The sequence below is a fragment of the Apodemus sylvaticus genome, chromosome 4 (genome assembly GCF_947179515.1).
Source record: "Apodemus sylvaticus chromosome 4, mApoSyl1.1, whole genome shotgun sequence".
NCBI lineage: Eukaryota > Metazoa > Chordata > Mammalia > Rodentia > Muridae > Apodemus > Apodemus sylvaticus.
Window position 1 is genome coordinate 132,401,227 of NC_067475.1, and position 22,851 is coordinate 132,424,077.

At 33.2% G+C, this 22,851-nt stretch overlaps 1 protein-coding gene across 4 annotated transcripts in view; it reads right to left on the reverse strand.

Moving 5' to 3' along the window:
• Spata5 (spermatogenesis associated 5) overlaps positions 1 to 22,851 on the reverse strand; it is a 164,771-nt gene that overhangs the window by 105,188 nt on the left and 36,732 nt on the right. For all 4 annotated transcript variants that reach the window (XM_052180599.1, XM_052180598.1, XM_052180600.1 and 1 more), the window contains exons 11-14: positions 21,753 to 21,962; positions 18,718 to 18,771; positions 17,116 to 17,195; positions 11,593 to 11,719 (exon numbers count right to left, since the gene is read on the reverse strand). In XM_052180599.1, coding sequence (XP_052036559.1) covers positions 11,593 to 11,719; positions 17,116 to 17,195; positions 18,718 to 18,771; positions 21,753 to 21,962 — 471 coding nt within the window. The remainder of the gene's footprint in view (positions 1 to 11,592; positions 11,720 to 17,115; positions 17,196 to 18,717; positions 18,772 to 21,752; positions 21,963 to 22,851) is intronic.

Consider the following 22,851-nt stretch of genomic DNA (forward strand, 5'->3'; position numbering starts at 1 on the left):
CTCTGGGTATACGTTTTACAAGTTAAGTGAAATGGCTAACATTTCCTGAAAAACACAATTTAATACAATTTATTTTATAAAAGAAAGATAGCCATAATGGTCTATTACCTACTAAAGGCAATAAATGTACAGAAGAAAAAGAATCACATCTCATTTTACTAAGCCAGTACTCTAAGGAAAAAAAAAGGAAACCAGGAAAAGTACAAAAAGACACCTATACAAAAAAATTTACCAAGAACTGTACAAATATCTTAGTACATATTTATGTACATAAAACAACTAAGAAACATTTGTTCTAAATAGAATTCAAGAATAATGTAAGATTTTAACATCAATCAATTCTCTTTAATGACTTCAGAGGAAAAGTTCAACAATCACTTGATCCTTGTAAAACTATTTGACAAAATTCAGATTTGCCTATGATTAAAAACTAAGCAAACTAGGAATATTCAATTTATTAAATGGCTAATATACAAAGCCTAATAGTGAAACTCCGAGTGCACCTCAAGCAACTCTTTAAGATCAGAAGAAAAACAGAGATGTCCACATTCAACTTCTGTTAAGCATCTGGTCAGATATCCTACCCAGTGCAAAGAATAGAAGGAACACAGATTGCAAAAACAAAACAAAAGGAAACAAAAGAAAAAGCAATAACCTTCCAAACCTCAAAAAAAAAAAAAAGTAAAGCTTCAGTCACTGATGACATGAATGCTAAGATACTAAGCAACTCCCTGAGTAAGTACCTATACAAAGGTGACCAACAGATATAAATTAATTGTATCATGACATGATAATTAATAAATGGAATGAAAATCTAGATGACTTTTGTAATCCCATGAGAAATGACTACTATAGAGTATAAACTGAAGTAGATGTAGGGTTTCTTCTATACCAAGCACTATAAATCTCTAAATAAAAGAAAACCCAATAAACAAGAAATGTTCATGAAAGATTATTATATTGAAAATTTTCCTCAAAGTGACAAGTAAAAAGCAATTCCCCCAAAGTACCAGCTAAACAGTTCAGAGATCTCAAAAATTTAGTTCCAAGCTCTGTGACCTTGGTCAGATTTCTTAAGTATATATGTTGGTCTTTGTAGGATCAAGTATTATAATGGTAATTAACTCATAAAGTTAAGATTGGATAACTAAAAAGATATGCAACATACTATAAATGTATCACTTAAAAAAACTGAAGCTAAATTTGCCATACTTCAATGGTGAAAATAGCATTCAAAAGAGAAAATGTATTTCTATGTACTTGTATTACAACCTTATAGATAGAGAGATCGTCCAGGCCAGTTCATGGGCAATGGCCACAAAGAGAAGGAATAAGAACTCAGCACAGCAACAGAGACTGACAAATCACATCACCATGTATGTAAGCAGCCATGTATAGTCTCTTCTCTTTCAAATACCTAATAAAAAAAATTCTGTAAACCTAACATTCAGGATTATTTTTAATAGGTTTAAAAGAATGGGCATAATAAATATGAAGAATGACATTCAATGTATTTAATATAAATAAAAGGGTATAAGGTCTGATATATATCAGTAAAATTATGTAATTGTACTGGCTAGTTTTGTGTGTCAACTTGACACAGCTGGAGTTATCACAGAGAAAGGAGCTTCAGTTGGGGAAGTGCCTCCATGAGATCCAGCTGTGGGGCATTTTCTCAATTAGTGATCAAGTGGGGAGGGCCCCTTGTGGGTGGTACCACCTTTGGGCTGGTGCTCTTGGCTTCTATAAGAGAGCAGGCTGAGCAAGCCAGGGGAAGCAAGCCAGTAAGAAACATCTCTCCATGGCCTCTGCATCAGCTCCTGCTTCCTAACCTGCTTGAGTTCCAGTCCTGACTTCCTTTTGTGATGAACTGCAACATGGAAGTGTAAGCTCAATAAACTCTTTCCTTCCCAACTTGCTTCTTGATCATGATGTTTGTGCAGGAATAGAAACCCTGACTAAGACAGTAATCATAGTCATTATGTGACAATTTTCTAAAATTATTAACAAGCATTTAAAATCTTGTATTTGGCCATTATTCTGCTATACTTTTGCTTTTCTATTTCCAAGATAGGACCCTTCCTGCCTCAGCCATGTGATGCATCATCAAGCCTGGAGCATTTTACTGGGTTTTAGAGGAAGGGGTGAAGTAGAGAATCATTACTAAATAATAAGGTATTTAACAATGAGAGTTCATAAGAAAAGAAACCATGAACACAGGAAACTGAACATAATTCTTCAAGTTTATGATGTTTGGATTTTTTTTTTCCTTTTTGGTAACTGCTAAAAAGTCTAGCCATAACCATTTTTCAGTCATTAAACAGAAACTTCAATATAATTCTAAAGTGAAATATTAACTATCATAATTAAACACATAAAAAGCCATTAATTAGACATTCAAGGTTAAGCTTACACAACTAATTTTCATTAACAAAATAAAGCCCAATTAAATCTAACTTGAAAAAAATATAATCTGTGTGTTAAAAACCGTTTTCCCATGTAATTTCTTCAGTGCAAGTTCTCAAGGGGAGTGGTAGATGCTGTATCCTTTAAGTCTACAGAGATTTATCAAAAACTTTTACACTAAGAGAACAAAAAGGGGTGATTACTATCTAATACAACTTTAGTGTTCACTCTGACATTTCTACCAACAATAAACAGAAAACTGCCAGGAACACAATGTTCCCTCACCTCATATTAAATGCATTTCTGAACTAAGTGCATGCAAAATTAATAAACAGAAAGAAACACAAATATAGAGCTACCATTTCAAAATGATATTTTTAAAAAGTTTAATGATATCATTTGTGGAACACAAGCGATTTCCTTCTCAGCAACATTCCAGGACACTGCTCTTTCCTGCCCACCAGCAAACAGGATGGTACTTGTCTGGGAGCCACTCATGTGTTTTCCCGAATCTTCTTATTGTGGACACAAAAGAGGAGATATAGTGATACTGCCTCCAGTGTATGTTAAAAACAGTTTAGAATAAATGGTGTCTTTCCCTCAGAAGTATCAGGCTAACACTGAGGAGGGTTATCTATAACTAGTAGACAACAATTGCCAAGAAAGGATTTGGAAGAAAACAACGACCAAGGAATCATTTTACAGAGCATTATGCCACATAGTGCTAAAACACTATTCCAAATTCACAGGACAAAATAAAGAAATTCTATAATCACTTTAACAAAAAAGCTTAATAAAGGAAAAATTGCTAAGCTACAAAAGTTTTCTATGTAAAGTGGCCACCTACCAAAACAAACAAAACCTCAAAATCCAAGAAATGGGCTCTATGTGCCAATTTCCTTTTTTTAATTTAAGGGAAGAAAAGGAACTACCTTTTACAACTAAACACATTTATTAAATTCCAACAGACTTACCAAAAAGCAGCTTTGAATTTTGCTTATAAATGCATTATAAAATGCAGTTCATGTCCTACATAGAACAACTTACAGAAGAAAAAGTTAATGTTTCATTAGCTAGCAGAATGCAATTTGGTTTGACTGCCCCCTGCTGATACAAAATTTCTACAATTACAAAAGAGGCAAGATAACACTGAGACTATCTTTCAAAAGAATTCTTCCTAATTGTTGGTTTCATTAAAATCCATAAGAAAAATAAAGGTTTACACATGTCATGCTAACAAAATTTATGTGGTAGTAATAGCATTTAAATGTTTGTATCATTGTCATCACTGACAGGGGCAAATAGCCACAAAAGTGATTTGATGGCTTCTGACCTCAAGTTCTCAGACAGAAAAATAAAGCAACAAAGGATGAAAAAAAAAAAAAAAAACATTAGAACATCACTGACTGAACAACACTGTGGGGAAGCAAGGGGGAAAGCAGAGACTAGATGGACCAAGTAAGAAAACCATGAGCAATAAAACCTTAGGACAGAAATTCGTTAACGTCAGGGGTACTAAGTGTGGGTGACGGCTGATAAAAGTAGTAAAAAACGGTCTTCATGCAAATAGGGAGGAAATAATCAAGTTCAGTATATACAGGATCCCTGAGTGCCAGACACAACTGCTAAGGTAATGGAAGCAAGGATACTTTTGTCAACAATGAGCTAGGATGGCTACACTTGAGCAGTCCAAAGAGGATTTTCAGCTCTTCAGCAGGCAACGCTGTCTTAGCAGACATACTTTTAGAAAAAAATATTATAAAACAAAATGATAAAATGGAAGAGGAAAAACACAATGTCAGAGAAACCATTTCAGAGCAACCACAATAACCCTGGCAAAGAACAATAGTATGATGGGGAAGAAAAAAATGGGGTATGTTATAAAGTAAAAATACAACCAGTGACCTGACTGGATTCAGATTTTTGTCCAATTCCTACATCATAATGGCTAATAATAAATGTAATTAAGATGGAAGAGCAGAGTTCCCAGAACAGAAAACAGTGTCCCTGGAGCTCATTTTAGGGGCAGGTGGCCAGACAGACTAAATTTTTCTATAATCACTGGTGTCTTTACAAGTATACTTTTAATAGTTAGGAAAATGAAATGTCTTTAAATAGACATAAGCTACAAAAAGTAAACAGTGATTCATCTTAGGAAGAAAGTGTCCTCAGAGGCATAGGAAAGAGGAGCACAAGAAAAAGCAAGTTGGACTGCCATGCTGTACAGAAGACATCATCCATAAGGAGCAGTGCTATACATTAATAGATAGTTGAATATTTGTACCTCAGACCTAAGTGGTTAGAGTACTGGGTATTAGAACAAGCTTTACATTTACTGACTAGATGTGCATATTCTTGCCTCTCACAGAGAGCCCTGGCCATGTTCAGTTTAGTTTCCTTTTCTCTATGTTCTGAATTTTTCATATGCCTCTAGGATATTCTCTCTCTTATTCACAATAAAACCCTTCTCCTTAATCACACCATAGAACAAGCCATTTCAACAGTTTCTTTATTGTGCCCCCTTGCATACAGAGATGCATAGCTTCTTGGATAGCTCAGATATTCACTAATTAAAGTTAAAGCTACTAATAATAATGAATTCTGATTTGCCAAGTATTTTCAGATTGGACATGTATATTTCTGCACAGTAGAATTGATAACTTTTTAAAAAGCAAAGTGTCCTCAAAATATTGTTAAATTATACTGTAACCTATTACTGTGTATCTTCAATGTTTTTATTCTCATCTCTAAAGTTCATGACAAAATATACTCCTCTCAAATTTGGTTCCACATTGGTGAGAGTTAGGATCCATCTGAACTCTCAGATCGAACTATGCTGTTTTCCCTAGGCTAACTTCATTCACTGTTCAAAATTTTTTAGATAACTGATAATATGATCACTTTGGCTTCTGTGCCTAAATTATAATCAATCAGGGGTTAATTTTTACTCAGGGGTTATGTCAACTCAGAGCATTAGTCAAGAAATGAAAGAAAATGTTTTTGCCCTGTGGTTTTGGGGGGGTGGTCTTTTAAAACTGCATAATGGTATTAATATATGGGCTATAAAAATCAGACAACATACTGTTTTGTATTTAAGGTTTTACTCTAATACTGCATATTTTTAGCCTACCATTCACAAAAAATGATTCCCTAACAGTAGCCTCTATTGGAAGGGAAAACTGAATTTGAAAGATAGGAATAACTAAAACACACAAGATTTAAATGTGATACACAAACAATATGAATTATTTTAAAAAGTTCAAATCTTTTGTGGTAACAGACACTTATAAGAGGAATACAGTAAGTTTTAAGCCAGCCTGGGTTACAGAGCAACAACAGCCCATCTCAAAAACAGACCAAAATAGGACCCCCTTCAATAATTTTTTTCATAAAATACATATAAGAGAACTTAAATACCGACACAATTTAGTTCATTAAAATTATAACTGACATATGAAAGACTGATGCTTTCCAAATGCAAAAATAAGCTAACAACATGTAAGGCAGGTCTCTCTCATACTAACTAGTGCTATGTATACTAGACATATCAATGAATGCCAACAGATAATAATCCTTGCAAGAAGAGTCAGATATCCTGTATGATAACAAATAGTGTAAGAGAAATATGTCTGATACAATTTAAAAACAAGCATATAAGCCAAGAAAACATGAGAGAAGAAACGGGTTGCAGCATGTACATGATGCCAAACAGCTGTTGGACTCTTTTTCCTAGGGAGTATTGCTGTAAGCATGCCCCATATCTTCCCTAAGTATCAGCTTTCTAAAAAGTATATAGTAACTGGCAACAAAGTTGAACATTTTTGTAGAGTATGCCTGGACTCCCTTCTATATAACTTCATTTACTGCATGGCACATATTGGTACTGAACAGGTAAATGATCTAATAATAGTCAAAGTTTAAGTTGTTATGGTCCACAGAGCTTCACTTTCTTTGGTTCTGGGCATTTTTTTTCCCCTTAAGGGGCCAAACACTACATATCTTTAGCTGTACAGTCTATATAGTAACTATTCATTGCTGTCATGATACATGAAAACCAGATACAATGCCATACAAATGTGTCTGGACTCCCAAATGCCACAAATCTAGGTACTGAGTACAGGGGTGTCCCGGTGTCCCTACTTGACTTTATACATAGCTCAATGCCCTCGGTCTTCTATTAAAATTTCCCAGGAGCATAAAGAAAATGTATCAACTATTTGTAAATTACAAATGCTTACTCTATTTTAGTCGTCAAATATAAAGTCACAGAAATAGAAAATAACCATCACACAATTTTATGCTTCCTTTGCCTTCCCCAATCTCATCTTGTCTCCTTTGCCCCAAACTGTACTCAGTCATGAAGTAATATAATGTGACTATCAAAAATACCATTATGGATTACAGATATGGATAGCTAAAAGACATACAAACATCAAGCATGTAATCACTTAGACATTTTACAGAAGTTAATACTAAGCCTCATAAAGCTATTACGCTCACTAAAATGTCAGGCCTCTGCCAACATCTGAAAGAGGGGCAGAAATTTCATTACAGAGGAAGCAAAAGGAGTGTCAACACCTTGAATATAGAATTAATAAGTGAAAAATTTTTTAAAAAATCCAATAATATACTAAAGAAAAAAGTATCTTGTTCACCTTGCTCAGTGCTTTTTACTGTGTTCACATTTCTAAATATAAAATACACTAACCTGTTTTTATGCACTTTAACAGACAAAGTAAAGGAGGCGGGATGAGATCAAACATCTAAAAGGCAATCTTAAAACTGACTTACTGTGTTTCTTTTTTTTAAATAATTTATTTCATTTCATTTCATGTGCATTTGTGTTTTTCCTGCATTCATATCTGTGTGAGAGTGTCAAATTACCTGGAACTGGAGTTACAGAAAATTGTGAGCTGCCATTTGGGTGCAGGGAACAGAACCCTAAAGAGCAGCCACTAAGCCATCTCTCCAACCCTTGTATTTTCATTTTTAAGAACAAATCACAACTCTGAGTAAGCCTGCTATAAAGTCATTCATTCACTGTGTAACATTTTAATCTTGATCACAGACTGCTTAGACATGGAAGGTAATAGTCAGTTATTCTGACTTACCTGTCTTTCCTGTTCTATAAAATTAGGTGATGATGACCTTGTAGTAAGGTAGTACGGGAAAGAACAGGGAGATAATTTAGATTACACTGAATTATCACACAACATATAAGAATACAACCAAAGCAAAACTGAATGAGCTGATTAAAGTTACTGAAGGACTGTTAAGATCTCTAGCTCTAGCCAATACATCAACAGTTTTCTAAGACTCTTCCTACAGAAGAGATGAACACCAGCTACTATAGTTGGACAGAAAGTGCCCTCCTTATAGATGTAGCTTTCAACTCAGTAAGGCAGAGGTGAAGTGAGGTCTGGGAAAATGTGCTGCCAAATATAATCAAACATTTAGAGAGGAGCAGAGGAGCCTTGCCTCTACCTGACTTGCTAAAACTTTCTTTACTTGTTTCAATTTAAGATGATTTGTTTAAGAGTATTTTCTTACTGATTAAATGTATTGAAATAATTTTATCTTTCTTTTCTTTTCTTTTCTTTTCTTTTCTTTTCTTTTCTTTCTTTCTTTCTTTCTTTCTTTCCATCCATCTATCCATCACATCTTTATCTCTGGCCCCATACAATTCCTCTCTCCTCCTTTTATCCCTTTCTTTTTGGAGACAGTGGCCCAGCCCTTGTATTCCACTTCCGGTCACATCAAATCTCTGTGATGTAATCTGTAGTATTAGAAAATCTAAACATTCTTGTGCAAAATCCAAGGATGTTGGCACATGGCTGGCTAATCAACTCAAATCCAAGTCAAAGGACATTTATATGATTTCAAAAATGTCTAATATGTTGCTTTGCAGCAAACTCTCTAAGACATCCACATCTGTTCTGTTTTTAAAGCTCTACTTATTTTTATTTTATATACATGAGTGATTTGCCTGCATGCATGTATGTGCATATCTGAAGAGGGCATCAGTTACTGCTGAGTCATCTCTGCAGCCCAGCAACCCCAATCTAATTTTCGACACCACAGTCCTGCCTTTTCAGGATGCCAAATAAATAGAATCAGTAAGTATACATTGCTGCCTTTTGCATCTGTATTGTTTTATTTAGCCTAACATGATAAATCAATCACTTCATTGTTTCATTTTCCCTTTTCTTAAAGCTCTCATTTTATATCTCTAACTCACATGAATCTAAACCTGTTACATAAATTACACAATGCATACAACACAGAGGTTATCAACTGTTATTTCTGAAAGCAGAGCCTCTTCCACTCATTTCCATAACATCCTGCTTTGGGAAGAATAGAACCTGTACTTGAAGCATTTCAGGTGAGCATCACCATCTTGTGTCAGAGAAGAGTAACTACAATACCAAATTGTCAGAACAGAGTGATAGCAGAGTATCAGACCAAAGATTGGTTGTTCTGAATCTGTACAAATACAAATATCACTAAAATACTACACAGTCTGGATCACAAACATTTTATGATCACAGTGCATTAAAATGTTTACATATTCTAATTAGACTTTACATATTAAAAGAAACTTTGTTTTATTATATGTTCACCAATAATTTTTCAAATGTACCACACAGAAAAATGGCACTTTGCTACTACTAATACTGCATGAAGTTTTAAAACATTTCCAAACTAATTCTAATGGTTCTAAAATACTGAACTATGACTTTTTTCCTTGGGTAATCCCAGCATGAGTTCCAAACTTCAGGACCCTAAGAGCATTTGCAAAGAATTTTATTCAAATTTAAAAGTGACTCAACTTTAGACAATCATAGAACTAGATACTTTTAATGTATATAAAAATTATTTTTACATCTGTAGCTTTCAGGAAAGCATGTCAAATAGAACCTAAATATTTTAAGCTCAACAGACAACCACGAAAAGGGAAAATATGTAGATTTACAAGTCATCCTTATAATAATTTTTATATAAAAAATGTCGAGGTGTTCTATTGTCAAGCAAGATTTTTCCCCAGAAGCATCATATTAAGAATAAGTTATTGTTCTCCCTCCTTTTCTGATAATCTCACAGTTAAAAAAAGAAAGTGACACTTCCACCCCTGGATAATAACTGCTTTCTTTACTATGAAGAAAGAAAGAAAGAAAGAAAGAAAGAAAGAAAGAAAGAAAGAAAGAAAGAAAGAAAGAAAGAAAGAAAGAAAGAAAGAAAGAAAGAAAGAAAGAAAGAAAGAAAGAAAGAAAGAAAGAAAGAAAGAAAGAAAGAAAGAAAGAAAGAAAGAGAAAGAAAGAGAGAGAGAGAAAGGAGAGAAAGAAAGAAAGAAGAGAGAAAGAGAAAGAAAGAGAAAAGAAAAAGAGAGAGAAAGAGAAAGAGAAAGAGAGAGAAATAAAGAAAGAGAAATAAAGAGAGAGAGAGAAAGAGAAAGAAAGGAAAGAAAGAGAAAGAGAAAAAGAGAAAGAAAGAAAGAAAGAAAGGAAGAAAGAAAGAAAGAAAGAAAGAAGAAAGAAAGAAAGAAAGAAAGAGAAAGAAAAAGAGAAAGAAAGAGAGAGAAAGAGGAAGGAAGAAAGGAAGGAAGGAAGGAAAGAGGGAGGGAAGGAAGGAAGGAAAGAAGGAAAGAAAGAACCTTGTAATAATAAGAAAAAAAACCAATGAAACTAAAACCACAAGCTTAGTTATAAGGCACCCTTTATTATTATCTGTTTCTATGAAAAAAATTGAAACTATAGACTTTAATGACATAACAGATTATCTAACACAATATTAAATGACACAGAAAACCAATAGGCTGAATAATTTTTATAAATACAGAAGCTAAGTTCACTGCATGTCTCCCCAATTCTTCCATCATTAGTGTCTCTCATCAATTTTAAAGTATTTTACTACTACTCTCAGCAACTATTCTGATCCTGGCCATCTTGGTCATATGGTACCCGAGTTTTGCTATTTGAAAATGTTAAGACCCTGTGGTGATACAAACATTTTCTAAAAACATACCTAAAGTAACCAAGGTTTGGGAAGGGCTAAACCCAGAACTATAGGAAAAGGCTTAAAGAAGAAAATGAAACATCTCATACCTGTAATTCTATCACTTGGAACACTGAAGCAGAAAGTTATAGTTTCACAGAGAGCTTTGTGTTATCTGGAACTGTGGGAATAGGACCCTTCCTAATAATGCCTTATCAAAACTAAACACTGGAAGATGGAAAGATCTCACATACTTAAGAGTATCTAAATTAAAATTTTGAAAATCATTGTTTTAATGAAATTATTATATAGGAATCTACAGATCCAATTTAGTAATAACTCCTTTCAAAATTCTGAAGATATTCTTCACAAAATCTGAAAAGTAAAACAAAATCCATCTGAAAGCACAAGATACTCCTAATAGCCAAAGCAATCTTCAGCTGAAAAAGCAATTAATAAAGGTATCAGAATACAGAGCTTCAAATTATACCTCAGACAAAAACAATGTGGGACAGGAAGAAAAACAGACAAACAGACCAAAAGAAAATAATAAAGAGCCCTAAGGAAACTCATGCAGCTAGACATGACTTTTGAAGAAGGTACCAAAAACATCTACTGGAGGAAAGCAGCCTTGTCAATAAATAGTGCTGGTAAATCTCAATGTTCAAATATAGAACAGTGAAACTAGATACCCATTTCTCATAAAATCCAAAATACAATTAAAAAAATGAATCAAGACAAAAGAACTATAAGCAACTAAGGAATGCTCAAGAGTGGGAGAAACTCTTCTGCATGGAAGAGTACACACACACACACACACACACACACGTAAACAAAACTAACAAAATAGTGTAACAATGGGTATATAGGAGAATTTGGAAGAAAAGGGGAGGGAGAAATGATGTACTTATACTACAATCTCAAAAAAATTAAATAAAAAAAATTAAATCAAGACTAAAAACTTAGAAACAGTCAAACTTGATCTGTAACTTTCCTGAACTTGGGAGACTGGCTCGCTAAGGATATGGGGTTTCTGTTGTCCATATCAAAAAGTAGTAAATTTGCAGCAGGTAACAGTGAGCCCATTCCACATTGTCTAGCACCTTCTTAATGAAAAACTAAAAAAGCAATGCAACAAAACCAAACTTTAAAAAAAAAGTCCTAAGTCCAATAATCTATTTCTTTACAACTTACCTTGTCTATTCTATCTGGGCGATTAGTAGCTGCCAAAACTGTCACATTTTTTAGCTGTTCAATCCCATCCATTTCCGTTAACAGCTGGGCCAAAACACGGTCTGCAACATTCCCGGCACCTGAAGAACTGGTATTTTGAAAAAGATATTAAAATCTTTCTATCCCCCTAAATACATTAGATATTTTAAATTTTCTTTATTTTACAAGAAAACAATGCATTTACTTGCATATGTATGTCTGACAACTAATTATAATTGAATTATATCAAAAATTATGTCCAATTTCCTTTCTTAATCATCAAACATGGTAACACTAAAATGGTAAATGAAAATAGGACTGAAAAATGAAACATAAGGTTACTTCAACCAGTTCATCAAACACACAAAGAATCTGCTAACATATTGACAGAGATAGGCGGTAAAAGAAAGAGTATAATATACACTCAAAGGAAGGCTGAGTTATATGAAAAGTTCTGCATATCCTACAACAAAAGAAATGTCGCTAGTTTTTCTAGATACATGGAAATTATCAAGCATTTTAAAAATACAGCAAGCAGGCAAATAGTTGACATCATCCTAATTTCTAACTGGACAAACTGGCCCATGTATAAAAGTCATTTACAAAGCCAGCTATACATACGTACGTACATACATACATATACACTCCTTAAATTAAGTAAAAAAACTGAGACATTTTTATCACGATCACAACATAACAATTCTCATTCATAATCACAATTTCTTCAGATCTACTCAGAACTATGAATTACTTAATATGTAAAACAAAGCATTTTTGAGTATGTTAACACAGAGATAGCCAGTGAAACATGCTTGAAGGTACAGAAAAGAACCCGGGGTTTACCTTTATGCTAGCTCCTGTGACAGAGCGAACACCCAGCATAACCAGCATGCAGCACACTTACTGACAGGACTCAGATTTCAATGTACAAGCCCCAAAACTTGATATCTACAAAACAGATCCTCTTATCCACAACTTTCAAGTGGACATGAAGTAACTGCTGATGCAAGTTTTAATTTCAAGGTGTCCTGTGGAGTATTTAAACTCTCCAAGATCAGAGAGTATATATAGAGCCTCCAGGACAGCCAACCATTAGGTAAGTAGATTATTACCTAAGTAAACTTTTAACATTTTAAATAGTATTTATCTTTCACAACAATCTACATGATATAACCTTTCCAAGAGTCTTTAACAATCAAATTAGCAAAGGTTCTATGAGTTCACAAATACTAGATGAATAAAGTTAAAAGTAAAAACCTATGCAAACAAACAACAAAAAAGAAACCCGTAAAATACCCAAATGTTAAAGTAGAAGTCAATCAATAAAAATTAAAAAAAAAAAAACAGTAGGAAAAATAGTTAAAAATATCAATACCCAAACACATATATTAATAACAAAACAAAACCCACTTAGGTATTCTGTCACAGTACATCAAATAGAATAATTATCTTAAAAATCAAATATAACATGGAAGGGCACAGTACTTAGCAAAAATTACCAAAAGGTAGTAGTTACAGGCACCATCCTTATAATTATGACTCTCTCACTAACTTAAGAAAGACGCATATAATCCTTTAAAGATACTATAAGGAACTGAAATGGAGTCTGGCCAGTAAGTATTTTCTACTTTTTAAAAAAGCATGGATATATAGCTGGAGATTCAGGTTATCAGGAATGTTTGTCTTGCATGCCCAAACTTGTGTGTTGACTGTCAGAACACACAATCCTTCAAACACATTAAAAAAAAGAAAGAAAAGAAAGAAAAGAAAAGAAAAGAAAAAAAAGAGGATGAAAAGGGAAAAAAAAAAGGAGTAAGGGGTAGTGGTGAAGTGAGCATAACTGAAGATTTTCAGAATCTCAGAAATAGCACAGGTTCGAACAGATACATTCAAATCAACTGTCAGTTCCCTATATAGCCTTCATTACAACATAGAAGAAAGCATCCCTAAGTCTTGCTAATAGAAACCATCAATCTCCTACTACAGACAGCTCCCCTGATCTGTTTTTCTAACACCCAAGCGTAATTGGAATGATCAGTCTATATTCAATATATGACAAAAAGCCCTTGTTCCTAGGTGTTTCACCACACATTTGCCATATACTTATAGAGTTCTTTACATTTAATCTTATGGTTTATTTAATACTCAAATATAGTATCTTGGCTCCAAATCATTCGGAATGTAAACAAAGAATATAGAAAATAAAAAATTATAATAAAAACTAAAGTAAATTATAAAAATAAAAAACAACAATAACAACAAAAAAGAAATGATTTATTTTGGATAGCTAAGATTTACATATATATTTTTCAGCAAGCTTTATAATGTAAAAATGATTAAAAAAAAATCAATTCCTCCAAACCTGACAAAATATTTTCAATAGCATTTTATAAGCATGTATATTTAGATTCAAAAATGTTTTACCCAGGAAATATATTGTTTTTTGTTTTTTTTAAATCCCTATTGTTTTGGCTTCTTGGATCTACACTATCGGTTCGCTTCACTTAATTAAAAAAACAAAAACAAAAACAAAAAAAAAAATTGGAAAAATCCTGGGGGTAGTTCTATGTTTTCAAAAGGAACTTGGATTTTTAGAAGGAGCATTCTATTCTGGATCTGTATGTGATAATTCAGGATCATAACCTATAATCGATTAGATTGGTTCACATTAACATTTGAACCTAGTAACCTGAGTACTTATCAACTGAAAAATAAACAAAAAAAGCAGTATTAGATTTCTCTACTGAAAAAAAAAAGTATTTTAAGTGTAAAAGAATGGCCCTTAAACATAAAATAATGTCTTTTCTACAGAATGAATTAATACCACTAATGAGTAGCAGCCATCATTTTTTAAAATGTTTTCTCATCAGCCCAAGAACTGTGGTGCTCTGGTTGAAGACAGTTTTAAGAGCATGCACTACTACTGTCCTTAGGGAGGACCTAGGTTCAGCTATCAGTGCCCATGTCAGGTGGCTGATAATTGCTTGTAACCCACATGCACATACGCCTCCCCACACACACACAAGTAAAAATACAAATACAAGTTTTTACAAAGAAGCACAGTGTTCAATTCCTTGCTCCCCTTAGTCCATTCTTTTCTGTTATTAGTAGCTAATAACAAAAATACAAAGTACGAAGAGCAGAAATCACCTATGTATTCTTAGCACAAATGACCAGGTTTTCCGTTCAGGCTTACTTCTCAATTTAGTTTGCACAGAAATACCTGGCTTTTTTTATTGTTGTTCCGCTTTGCTTAACATTTGATTCTTTTTAGAGCCCGTTGTTAGGATGAATGATTGCAAAGCTTCTAAGACGCTTGACCAAAAATAAATAAATAAATAAATAAATAAATAAATAAAATTCATGAATAGAAAACCTATTTACCAATAACATGGTATGCTCACATACTATGGGCAGAAGCTGGACTCTTCCCTCAAGTACCAGACTGAATCAAAATAAACAGCCCTTTTGACCCTGTAGCGTTTATTCTTATTATTAGTCAATATTTTGATTATTCAATTGTGTACCTGTATATACTGTGCTGAATACCTGCAAGAGGATGAAAGAAACAAACATGGCTCTCTTGAGAATTTGGTAATTGTAATATAGGGAACTGATTTAAATAAGCTGTGTCCTATCAGATTAAAAATTTTGTGAATCTATACTATTATGGTACTGGAACTCACTTAGTACTATTAATTTCCTCTTGTTACATCCACATAGGAAGAGATAAATATTACTGTTTGTTATAGAAACAAATCATGGTTTAATGTTAAAATTAAGTGGGAAATTCTTCAATCCGGATTACATATATAATTTTTGTTCTTTATTTCCACATAACTACTGAGACCCAGTTTGAGAATAACTTGGTGAAAACATTTCATAGGCCTTGAAAACATCCTGGTTAACTTACAAAACATCAGTAGGAAACAAAAACCATAAAACTGACATCCTAGGAAATCAGAGCTAAAAAGTTTAAATCAAATATTTAGTTAAATACAAATATTTAAAACACTAAAACTTTGTAAAATTTTACTATCTGCTAGAGAAAAGCAATACAGCATTAAAAAGCATTCAGCAACAAAAAAATACTAAACTCAGACACTTCTAATACAGTATTTCCTCTTTTACAAGTTAAAACCTTTGTCTAAATTATTCTCAAAAGACATACAATGGCATGAGAAATTAATATAACCAAGAGTAATATTAAAACACAGAACAAAAACTGGCAAATCATTCAAACAATGTGACTAGCCAACCACTTTTTCCATTAATATGTATTTACTGGGTTATCTTTGCACTACAGCAACAGAGAACTAAACATAAAAGAAATTTAAAAATTTACTAAGTAGTACTGTTATAGAAAACATTTGTTGAGCCAGAGATTTAGGTCAGGGGTAGAATGCCCAAACTCTTAGAATAATCCCCATCACCAAAAGAAAAAGAGCAGAAATGATTTATTGTAATCTATTTTGAAAGAAAGATTACTACTGTGATTATTATGGTAATTTCTGAAAAACTGACTATATCACAGTAATAATACATTTGAAATGTTCTAGTTCTTAAAACCCTTTGTGCATCTTGACAGGAAGGGTCAAGAAAACATCCCAAAATTTAAAAAAAAAAATTTCTAAAATTTAAAGCACTTTCAATCCAATCATTTTAGATAATTTACCTTCTATTTTATTGTGAGACAATATAAAGAACTCTAAAATCATATCTTTTTCTTCTCTCTGACAAGGTTATTTATATTGAAGCTGTTTTAAGATGAGACCTTTCTGTTCTAACACAAAGCTAGAAACACGAAAATAAAATTTTTGTGTGGGTCGCATAGCAGCTTTTATAATTTTTTCTATACCAAATAATTGTATTTAATTCCACTTTGTTTTCACTTTTAACTAAAAAATTTTAATCAATATTATCACTTCTAGTATATAGCACTAAAAGACCTTTGTAGATAAACTAAAAGTCAACTCAAATGCTTCAATTTTATCAGTATTTTTTCCAATTGTATATGAAATGATTATACAAGTGATTAGATGAAACAAGTGGGTAAAAGAGAAGTTAACTACACAGATATAAAAATAGTTTCTAGAAAAAATAGAGTAATTTTCTTAGTTAGGGTTTCACTGCTGTGAACAGACACCATGACCAATGCAAGCTTTATAAAAGACAACATTTAATTGGGGCTGGCTTACAGGCTCAGAGCTTCAGTCCATTGTCATTAATGCAGAAACATGGCAGCATCCAGATAGATATGGTGCAGGAGGAGCTAAGAGTTCTACATCTTCATCTGAAAGCTGCTAGTAGAAGACTAACTTACAAGCAACTAGGATGAGGGTCTTAAGCCCATACCCACAGTGACACACCTGCTCCAACAAGGCCACAACTCCTAATCGGGTCACTCCCTGGGCCAATCATATACGAACCATCACAGTAATAGATTACATTTGTATAAAATATGAATTACTATTATTTAATATGCTAATATCTAAAGTTTCTTACCTGCCCCTTTCAACAGCCAAGGCATCAAGTTCATCAAAAAAGATGATGGACGGTGCCACTGCTCTTGCTTTACGGAATATCTAGTGGAAAGAAAACCATAGTAGACCAGATTAGCAAATGGCAGAAAATTACAAAGTCGTTTCCTACTGAAAACCATTTAAAATCAAATCCATCATACATAAATAAAACTACCAGCCTGATTACTTCATTTATATCTTTTAACAGATACCCAAAGCACTGTAGTGATTTAAAAGTAATTTCTTTAGTGTCAATAGACTACCAATAAATATAATGCAGGAGAAAAACCAAAATCAGAGAAACCCCATTAAATCCCAGCTCTGCCAAGTGTTGTGTGAGCTTCAGCAGACAAATGTACTTCTCCAGAACTCAATTTCCACATTCAGAAAATGATGGTGGTAATAATACAAACGGAGCTCAGAAGATTAGGAAATGAGTAACAAACAATGCATAAAACATTTGGACCAATACCTGGAACTCAATAAATAATAATACATAATAGAAAACACATTAAAATAGCTATATAAAATGCTCATATAACTCAGTCATATTTGTTTTAAGAATGGATACTAAAATGTTGAGGCAAAACCCAAGAAAGAAAAAAAGGCCAGATCTTATAGGACTATATAGACTGGCTTATTCACAAGCCAAAGAAAGCACCAAAGTCAGCATTTTACCCAATGAAGAACCAAAGGTTCAATGTGTGGAAATAAGCTCGGAAGAAGGCAGCATGGGTAGAAAAAAAATCCAGATATGTATCTTTTATAACTTAGACCATTATTTTTGTTCACATATTATATGTTCATAAAGATATAGGTGCCAGTTCAATATTAGAAAATACTTTCTTAGTGCTGTCATTATCAACTAATACTTTAAAAATAGTACCATTATCTACATTTTAAAACAAAAAGACAAAACATGATTTTAAATAATTTCATGATACAAAACATTCAAATTTCCTCTTCACAAACATCCCATGTCTATTTCTGTGTTCTCATCCTTACAGAGTTTCTATGAACATATGAGGACATTGTGTGAGGCAGGTTAGCATTTGCTTAGAAAAGTCATGACATGTAATCAAATGGTAACTCTAGTTGCCCTAACTTGGCCCAACAGCTAGAATAAAGAAGCATTAATAGTCAGGAACTGACATTAAACGTTTGACTTTAAAAGTCAGAGGACAGAAGGAAAATACATCATCTAAACCACTAGGCAAAAGTAAGGTCAAGTCAGTAAGATGGAAAATTTTAAATATGAAGCTTATTCAAGATAAAAAACTATCTAATGTAAAGGCTTAAAATCTCATACATAGATTCACTGCCCTACATAAAGACAAATATTTCCTTTACAAACATAAAAGAATTGGGAAAAGCTTGTAAAAGTAATTTTGGGTAAACATAAAAGTTAGGGTAGTATAATAGATAAGAACAAACACAAAATATTAAAGAGTACTCAAAACTCCATTTTAAAGGATAAAGTAGTATTTGCTTAAAGAAAAGTCAGACCACTTTCTACTACCCAAGTCTAAGTAGAAACTACACAGCAGGATACAAGTGCGCGTCTCTCACGGTATAATCATCTTACCTCTCTAACTGCTCTTTCAGATTCACCAACATATTTATTCATTAATTCAGGTCCCTGTAGGGGGGAAAATATGGCTCAGTGTCTTCATACAGTCAGCTATATTTTCTTATTAAGGAAAAACAAAATACATAAAAAGAAATAAGCCTATAAATTAGTTCCTTTAGCATGCTTACTTCCTCTGGGTGTTATTTATACCTAAAAGATTAAAGCCAAATGTTTTAAAGCCCACAAATCAATACAAAAGAAAGGTTGTAACTAAGCATGTTTTATAACACCATGTTCTCTACCTGATTATCCACTTATGGATAGTTTTAAGATACATCAGGCATGGTGTAGGCACCAAAGATAGAACAGGCTAAATTAGAAGACCTACAAAGAACTCACACATGTAGATTCCTAAGTCTAATCACATCTGTTTATTAGTTTATACCAAAATCTATTAAATTAATAGCTCTATCAGATAAGTGAAGACATCGAAAATATTCTTACAGTTCTATGATAAATTGTAAAAGCTAAGCAAACAGAGCAAGATTCATGCAACATATGGTATTTCCTCAAAGTCCATTGTTTCCACTGTCAATACTACACTCAATACGACTTGGCCAAGTAGGTACGTCCCAGGACCACCCTCTATTAACCACTCCAGAATCACATCCTCATAACCACCCTGGTGATACAGCTCCATAGTGTCTGGGTGCTTTCTGTTGTCCAAGTCGGAACCACCTTTTAGTTATCTGTCTATTTCTTTTTTGTCTTCAGGTTTTCTTTTGAGAGAAATCAACTATCAAATCGTACATATCAACTTTAACAATAGAATTTCTGGCCTGCCTGTGCAAGCAGAATCTCTTTAAAAAATAACATAGTATTATAATTATATATTTTGGGTTCTGTAGATAACACACTAACATACAATTCTCTCTCTTTTTTTTTAAATCCCTTAAAAATGTGAAAGTTATTGTTAAAATCTGGACCAAAACAACCTGCAAATTGGATTTGGTCTGAAAAGTACAGCCTGCCATACATATATTCATTACAATTTTTAAAAGCTCATTTCTGTTAAATATTCAAAACCATCTACAATATCAATGCTGTAACTGTTGGGGAATAAACTCAGGCTTCAAAATATTAAAAAGTCATGAGATACTGAGAAAAATTAATAATGTATAATAACATAATCCTGAACATGATCATAAACATGAAAGACTATTACTAATGCACTAATTATAGCAACAACAAAAAAAATCATAATCATAATCATAAACATGAAAGACTATTACTAATGCACTAATTATAGCAACAACAACAAAAAAAACCTGAAAAAAAAAAATCACAAAATATAGTAACATAAAACAGATAAAAACTTTGAAAAGTCCTCATTAAGTGGAAACTTCATTAAGTGTCGAGGTGTGAGTGGAGGACCAGGAAGATAAAGACTAGAAGCAAAGGCAGCAGTGAGTGTTCAGAATGTTTTGATGGAAAATTTAAGGATGTTGTTGCATTCATAACCTCTCCACTGATTAGCAAGATAATTTTGTATGATTTCATCTGACAAGATTATTTCTATAGTCTAACAGTATGATGAAGAACAAAGGCTGTCCTTTTATGGTATGGCAAAAAGTGCTTTTCATTGACATGTGCTACTTCACTTATAGACTTTCCTAAACACAACCACACAAACATTTCAAATGTGAATTAAGCTTCAAGCCCCAACCAATAAAAAAAGTTTAATGAGCACAATGTTTTTTTTTTTTGTTGGAGGCAGAATATGGTTAAGAAATTTTTATGCAGATTTTATTCAGCTTAGGGCAATTAATTAGGCAGCCTGTGTCCTGACAAAGAACAGAAAGGAAACTGATGGAGTCACTGTTTTTATTGGATGAATGTATCAATACATTATTACTCCTGTTATTCTGGTATTCTGGTATTGATAGTGTGGTATAGCACACTATATCAATAAAATTAAAGGGTATGATATAAAATACTAATATAATGAAGACCTTTTAAAATCCAGGCATATTACACACAGTTTTTTAATCATCTAGCTTAGGAACAGTTAGAGAATGTGGAGAAATATCTTTATTCTCTTATAGGTAATGGGGCCAAAGAAGGCAATTTGATATCAATACTAGAAAGAAGACTATGATGATTTTGTGTTCTCTTCTACTGAATAAAATGTCAGTATCTTAGCACTGTTAGCAAAAATATTAACTTAAATCCACTGTATAAACATACTTGATAACATATGGGAAATGTGAAATCATGCCGAATTATTTGAAATATCTGAAGACCCTTCATTGTATTACCATGTAGAAATAGACCACCAAAAACACAGGGAAGAAACAAAGGAAAATGATGAGAGAGAATGGCAGGGGAAGAAAGGAAGATAAGATGAATAACACAGATCTAAAACTTTAACCTAAGAATTTAGTATTATGAGAAAACCAGGCTAGAATAATTTATCTCAGGCATAACTAAATAGTAAAGGCATTAATGTAGGACTATTGGGCCTCAAAAGAGTATGTGATTAAGGTAAATATGAGGGAATATGCCCACAAAAAGTAAAATGTGCAAGTGATAAAATTACAATAGGCACTGTGAGGAAAGTATCTTGAAAATCAGCATCAGCACACATAGAAGGCCATTCTAGAGAAATATTTCCACAAGCAGAAAAACAGACAGCAAGTGTGAGTCAGATGTGCTACAGGCAAGCAGAAGCTCTAAAAAAACATGAGGGATTGGCACAAAAGGGAAGAAAACTGCTCCTGTCAAAATACATAATTTCCCAATCATTCATTTGGGGAAGGGAGATGAAAGATAACATCTCGTCAGAATTTTGACTGTACTACATTAGCTCTACTTAAGCTGGGTATTTATACCAACTTATTTCTTATCGTCTCTGCTCATATTTTACTGTCGTCTACCTCAAAATAAAAAAGAAACAAAAGGAAACTAATTGTTCCTCATGGAACAGACGCTATACAGGATGTAAGGAAAGAAGGCAAAAGAGATTATTCATCGAAATTCCAACATCCTACCTTTATAGCTAGAAAGTTCAACCCACTTTCATTAGCCAAAGCTTTTGCTATCATTGTTTTTGAGCATCCAGGTGGCCCATACAAGAGAACTCCTTTGGGTGGCTGAATTCCCATTCTGTTGAAAGACTTAGGATGTTTCAGTGGCCATTCTACAGCCTGTTTCAATTTCAGTTTGATATTTTCCAGTCCTCCAATATCTGACCAGGATACCTACAAAACAAAAAATTTTTTCCTTCTTATCATTAATTGTAATTTGCCTTTGAAGGACAAATGAAGCCTCTTTAAATAAGTATGTATGTTCACTGAATTAGGTCAGTAGGCTCTTAGTAAGTACAGAATGACCTCTTTATGATACTTACCTCAAGTAAGTTAATACAGTACTCCTGCTCACACATTTATTTATTGGGAATTTTGTATGCATGCTATAGTTGAATCATTTCTCCCCTCCCTCTCCACCTTCTAAATCCTCCCAGAAACCCTTGCCACCTCTCAAATTCACTGCCTCTTAGTCTTTATTTATCATCACACACACATACACAAATTTATAAATACAACTTTTTGACTTCATTTGGTATTTAAATTCATACATGTTTAAGGCTGATCATTTAGGATTAGATAACCTATCAGGGGGATCATATCCGAACAGTCTGATTCACCATCTAAGCATTTTTCTGCTCTCTCTTCCAAAATGTCCCTGACCCTTAGGTGACAGTTTTGTTATGTTATAGCTGGTCATCCCATGATGAGGTGTTATCTGCACTTTGATGAGTTACAGATTTCTGTAAAGGTCTTTGTCCCCTGCAAAATGAAGCTTTCTTGATGGGGGGGGGGATTAAAGGTATATTTACCTCTGGGTAAATATTCAGAATTTACAGAAATGGTATTAGCAGGCTCTTTTCTGGGATCACCAGTCTTAGGTAGTAAGCTACAACTATATATACCAGGTCTGAATTCCTTCCTAACCAATAGGTCTTAAATAGAATCAGACAGCTGTTGGCTATCCCTAGGATATGTGCGCCTTTCTGAATACCTTGTTGCAAATTAAACCTCCTTTAAATCTAAATTTTCCTAAGACAGAAAACTAAGAAAAACAAAATAT